The 6,321-nt window shown below is 39.9% G+C and overlaps 1 protein-coding gene across 1 annotated transcript; it reads right to left on the reverse strand.

Moving 5' to 3' along the window:
* Positions 1-319: 319 nt before the first annotated feature.
* Positions 320-4,299, reverse strand: igf2a (insulin-like growth factor 2a). Its single transcript, XM_079802766.1, has 4 exons — positions 4,116-4,299; positions 3,637-3,769; positions 2,687-2,862; positions 320-1,854 (listed from the first exon to the last, which is right to left on the reverse strand). Exons 1-4 carry the CDS (start codon positions 4,173-4,175, stop codon positions 1,618-1,620), a joined length of 606 nt encoding a protein of 201 aa, XP_079658892.1. The 5' UTR covers positions 4,176-4,299; the 3' UTR covers positions 320-1,617.
* Between the last annotated feature and the right edge of the window lie 2,022 nt (positions 4,300-6,321).

A 6,321-nucleotide genomic window follows, 5' to 3' on the forward strand; every position in this document is an offset into this window, starting at 1 on the left:
CAAGAAGACTTAGTTTGGGGAGGACACCTAGAAGTAAACCTTGAGGGCGCTCAACTTTTCATGGTGCACAGCTGATATGGATTCTGCATGCTTCTGAGCTGACCTATGGCATTTTGTCAAGGTTAGTCAGCAAATCATCAAGAGTAAGTGTTCCCCAGCCTTCACCCTTCCCTTAGGGCAGCCAGGTCACAGCCTGTGTACGTATGCACTTGTTTTGCTGTTCAAAATGCATTCCAATAGCTATCGACTCTTCCAACTATTTTAGATTAGGCAACATGCAGTAAATGAAGCTATTAAAAAGTGAGTCAGGACAACTTTAGAAGCTTCCGTTGACTTTACTTAAAAAAAGAGACAATTTTTGGTACATAGCATCTACATACATAAGCAGAACAACTAAAAAAAAGATAATATACAAAAACTGCCTGTTGTGCACGTAATCTCTCATTGGGACTGATTTGTATGGGTTTCATATCAAAATAAATAATGCCTTGATACAGTGCCATTACTTAAAGAAAATGTTTGGTGGCTCAATTGGCAAGACTGGTCATACTAGGGTCAATGACAACATCCTATGATACATATTCAAGTATTCTTTTTTTCTCTCAAGCAAAAGCACTGGAATACTACAAGTGTATGTTGAAAATATGCAAGAGGTTATTGCTGAATTTCCTTTTAAAAAGATTGCTCCATTCTTTTGTTTATATGTGTAAAATACTGTCTAAATAACAGTTAAGACAATTTGTAAAGATAAAATGGCAGAAACTCAGACTGGAAACAGGAATGTTATGGTACAATATGTGACACCTCGAAACTGCTCTTGCCCAAAGTCCGAGACGACTTGATTGCAGATGTCCTCAGCTTCAATATTTTGTGATGTTTCCTGCCTTCCATTGCAACGCTATATTGTTTAATAGCAAAGGCTTCACCTTCATTCTCCAGGGCACAGAATATAGATCTTGAACAGCCGAGCATGGAAACAGTTTTTCCCGGTTGGGATGATCTCCAAACAACCAGAGTTACTGAATTGTCTATTGAATACAATCTTCTTCTTCTTTTTTTTTTTTTTTTTCCTAAAACGGAAAAAACTCCTTAGCAAACTCCTTTTGAGTCCTTTTGCAAAGTTAGCACCACAATGTTATCATATTTATCAGTCCATAAAAAATAGTGCTGTTAACATCAGTCCTTGGCTTTGCACAGCCAGCCAACATTTTTCTTACTTTTCTTCTGTCTATATGCCACAGGTGTGGCACTTTAAAGGTGCAGGTAAAGGACTCTAATCTCGATCATTTCATTCCTTAAAACAAGACATTCAAAATAGGGTGCAAGCAAGACAGAACCATAAATGCTTTTGCAGATGGCAGACTTTTGACAACTCCCTCGGCATCAGTTCTGGGCATCCCCGTGATATTCACCAAGACTGCATTCATCTCTCCTGTCGCATTACATTCACTTTCAACGTTTACTTCTTGAATTTCGAAGGCTGATAACACACAGAGTGTTCATAATCTGGATTTGACAAAGATGGTGGACGAGTGGTATGATTCATGAAAAAAGTGCCTCTACTGACCAAGACTTGGCTATAATCCCTTGTTTATTGCCATTTAGGAAGGCTGGCCATCATTTTTGGGACGTGTTGATCTGGATGTATGGAAGGGTGGCAGGGTGTCTGTCGGGGAGGGTCATGAGGGGGCGGTGGAAACTGGCTTGCTCCTCATCTTGGATTTTCTCCACCTGCCTCCTGAACTTTCGGGCCAGCAGGATTGATGGGACCCCTCTCCTTAACCTCTGGGCAGCCTTTCTTTGCCACACTTCATATTTGGAATATTTCACACCAAGAGGGCCTCCTGAGATCTCCTGCAAAATAGAAGAACTTGCTGTAGTTTCTGTAATCCATTGATCTGTTGTCATATCATCAACTGATTTCAAAGTTTTGAAACACTAGCTCAAACACTAGAGCATGGCGCTAACAACACCGAGGGTCATGGGTTCGATTCCCAGGGAATGCATGAACTGATGAAATGAAAAACGTGAATGCAATGCAAGTTGCTTCGGATAAAGGCATCTGCCAAACTAATACATTTAAACTTCAATATGATGATGAACAAAGCCAAATGGTAGCTTCAAATCTAAGCTAAATCTAAGCCTCTCCAGCGTGAAAGAAACAATGTCCTCATCAATTCATAGTGCGAATGTATCCTCAAGTGGGGCTATTGTGTTGTTGGGTTGTTTGTTTTAGTTATTTTCAAATCCAAGCCATGGCCACCTGGCCAACTGTCTTGCCAACGCTTAACATATTTCCATGCCAAGAGCACATGGCACAAAATTTTGCCAGAATGCGGCACAACACTTGTACTTGTTTTGGTGCTTGGAATAATGACATCATTACGCATGCTGTCCAATGGAGTTTCATGGTGTTACCATGGGCTTTTGTTTGTGCAACTATCTCTCTTAGTGTTGTTCGTACATCATCTTTAATGCAGTCTACAGATTTCTGATGATCTGTGCCATTTTCCACATTGCTCAGCGATTCTGAGAGAGGAGACATGGTTAATATTGATTTTGGCGTGATAAAAACAGGCTGTGTGTCTGACTAGCCTGTCTAGTCTGAGTCTGTGTTTGTGGGTTCAGCAAAATCATTGTGCTGGGCTTTCGGTGGGGGGAGGGTGAGATAAGCAGCTCCATGTACCTTGTGAAGAGCCTGCGACACTGGGAAGACCTGCAGCGAGGTGGAGGAAACATCTCGCTCGGACTTCACGGGTTTCGCACAGTACTGCTCCAACAGACGCAGGTCACAGCTCCGAAAGCAGCATTCTTCCACTATTCCTCTCTGAGGACGGCGGCTGTTTGATCTGTTCGGCCTGCCTGGGTGGGGGAAGAGAAGGTAAGCGATCAACTCCGGGGTTCCCCTGGAAAGCGACCAATGCTACCAATTCACACCCTATTGTTTATATTTCACCAAATCCCACATGTGGCTGCTGGCATGTTCCTAGGATTTCTGAAATTGGACACTCCATCAACAGATCCTTTCTTTCTTTCTTTCTTTCTTTCCTGTTCCTTGTGACTCCCTCTTTATTTTTGGCACTAACTGATTTGATAAAGACTTTAAAATGTCACAAAGAACAGAAAAACAAATATTGTTCCATGTTCCCAAGGATGTGTGAATAGCAAGCTAAATGGATTCTTTAACCTTGCCATTTGCCTACTAAACAGAGATAAAAGATAAAGAACAGCAGGAGAGGTACAAAAGGGGGAAGTCCACCGTCATCTGATAGGAATAGAGAGAGAGAGAGAGAGAGAGAGAGAGAGAGAGAGAGAGAGAGAGAGAGAGAGAGAGAGAGAGAGAGAGAGAGAGAGAGAGAGAGAGAGAGAGAGAGAGAAATTGTGTCCTCCCAAACACTTAATTCAACAGAACTAATGGCTTGCGTTGAGAACACTTGGTGGGAAGCAATAGCATATACGTTTCCTCATTAATAAACACCTCTTGTGACAGTCATTAGTTGAAAGACAAGGCAGATGATTAAGCCATTTAGCCCACTATGACAACTTTCTCTAAATCTACTTCTATAAGACAAATAGCTATGCAAAGGGTTAGATTTCCCGGGAACCATCACACAGCACTGTAAGAGTTACACTTACTGATATAAAACCCATTTTCTCCACACACGAACTGCAGAGTATCCACTAGTTCTCCACCGCAGAGAGTCTCCGCCGTTGCTACGGGGGATGCGAACATGAACAATGACAGAATGAAGAGTATCAGTGGGCACATCTGTAAAATGAAAACAGATTTGAGTGAGTCGATTCATAAATACGCAGTCAAACTGTATTGTTTAACAGAGGCTACTGATGTGATTGTCTGGTTTTCAATCACGCGAGCAAACAGTAATTCAACAAAGTTCAAAGTAACTGTGGAGACGCTATTATCCGTATCAGTGATACAATCAAGCAACGGCTACCCTTAAAACCCTCGAAATAATGATGGATATCCAAACTTTTCTCGAAGTTTTACATATCGTCATTAAAATTCATAAATATACACTTATAAATAATAACGTTGAAATTGTGCAAATATAAACATGCAGAAGCAAGCTCATATCATTATCACTTTCTCTTACCGTTGTTTGTCTTTTCCCCGTTTTCCGACACGATGCACAGAATAGATGGTAATCATCCATGGTAGGCGGTTTGTGGAAAGCGACGTTTACTAGCGGGTGTACTTGAGTTGCTTTGTTTAATTTCCAGTCTGTTGCATGTCTTTGAGTGATGCTTGTGGCTGTCTCAAAGTTCAGAGGACAGGCAAGGAATATGTACTGAGAGGCAATTTATACTAACACCCACCCCTCGCACCCCCAGCCCTGTAGCGATGTCCGAATCGTGAACGAATGGTTCTTTTGAGTCGGATCTTTTTGTAATGAACCACTTCACAAAACAGGACAGAATCCGTAGAATGAATCGGTTCATTGAACCGACTCATTGAACAAGAACTAGTTCTATGACAGTTATAAATAAATAACATTTCAACCAAGATATGTGAGTGAATTTTGCTAGTGTTTCTTGTTTTTACAAATCATATTTTGACTACAAAAGACCTGTTTTTATTAGTTGATTGTTGCAACAAACGGAACTGGGTCTGAGACATGTAAAATTACAACAATCACCCTTATTAAGAAAACACACATAGCCCGCACTAATACAGGACGCTTTTGGAATGCTTTAGGTGATGACGTAGGCCTAAAGAACCTCTTTTTGAACTCGTTCTTTAAAACGAATTGTTCGAAAGAATCGATTCGCGGAAATGCTTTTCCAATCACTACACTGTGCTCGTGAGAACGGGAATGCTACTCTCTTAATCAAATTCAATTTGACAACAAGAATTAGGCTTTTCCGATTTCAGCCAACATTTGCCCTTAATCCACTTAAGAAAATATGTTCAAACTTCATATTTAGCATACTTCATTTTTTCCAAATAGACCTATCTCTGTATTTCCTAATGACTTGATGCCACAACAGGTCGTAGCCTAATTGTTTTTGCTAGTCTTATTCAGGAATCCTAAAACAGAAAAAATAAAAACAAAAATAAATACAATCATATATCAAATAAATAATAATACATGCCAAGCCCTACATCTTGAGGCAATACTATTGTGAAAGTGCAGCGTTCACTACTGGTTTATGCTTGAATGCATGCACACTCAGCTAATGGGAGTACGTTACCTGCTCACCAATGACGGTGTGCGTGTGCATTCTTAGTCAAATAGCCCCCGCTTTAAAATACCTTTTGGCAACAGGACAGGTCAGCCTGAGGAATTTTAATTGACGGAACATTCTTCCAGCTTCTCACCATAACAAAGGGGGTTGCAATCGCATTCCAGAGAATGCAGACAGACACCGTGCTGAAATTTCACTCTCACACGACAAGTGTTGACCCTTTGTGCCCGCGCGCTCCATCTCGTGCGAAACCCCAAAAGCATTTACGCCTATCTTTTCTTTAAAAAGCAAATCAATCCGCGACGACTCAAGGATATTACCTACTATTTAACAGACAATTTGTACAAATACCAGTCTTAAAGAAGTGGCCTAATAAATAAGGTGCGACATGGAAATGAATGAACAGTCCACATGTCCAGACATGCCTCACACTGGACATAATGGAACTTTAGTAAAAACAACTTTCATTGTCTGCCTGAAAACAGCAGCCAGTGTCAAAACGCGGTAATTTTACATCTTCTGAAAGTGGAAATGGCATTGGACATCAATCAGTGATATTCTGATAAAAAAGTATGTATAATTTGATTACTGTCAGTTGTACACTCAAGGTGCATACGATTTTATTTTATTGTTATTATTTTTCAAATAGACAGGCCCAACACCACCCATTAAACAGCTTTTGATAATGTATTCGATAAGAGTCCACTAAGGAAACATACTTAATGTTAGTGCTTAATATGTACCATCATGACAAGTGCACTATGACACTCTCTAGTGGTCAAAATTGATAAAGCTAGTGTAAAATGACCAGTGAGATTTGAGCTAAATCTGGTTAAAGTGAGGCAGTGACTGAATGAAATGAAATAAATCTTTTAGAAATGATCAAAATGTTATATGTGTGAGGAATGTTATGTGTGTCACCGCAGCACTTCTCTGGACACATTGTATACTTCTACGTATCTTCACTGTAAAAAAAGGGAAAAAATTACACTATTACGTATACTCTACTTCATAATTGTGCATATATGTTTGTATACTGTGTATATACTATACTGTATTGTATGAATCCTGTATTGTGTATATTTTGTACACTGTATATTTATTTTATTTTGT

This window comes from Gobio gobio (genome assembly GCF_949357685.1).
Source record: "Gobio gobio genome assembly, chromosome: 2".
Lineage (NCBI taxonomy): Eukaryota > Metazoa > Chordata > Actinopteri > Cypriniformes > Gobionidae > Gobio > Gobio gobio.

Bases quoted from the DNA above. Each gene is read 5' to 3' on its own strand.
- igf2a (XM_079802766.1), bottom strand. From the start codon at position 4,175: ATGGATGATTACCATCTATTCTGTGCATCGTGTCGGAAAACGGGGAAA. The intron at 3,770-4,115 runs GTAAGAGAAAGT...TTCATTTTACAG, and splicing joins CGGGGAAAAGACAAACAACG to ATGTGCCCACTGATACTCTT. The intron at 1,855-2,686 runs GTACATGGAGCT...TCTATTTTGCAG, and splicing joins TGTCGCAGGCTCTTCACAAG to GAGATCTCAGGAGGCCCTCT.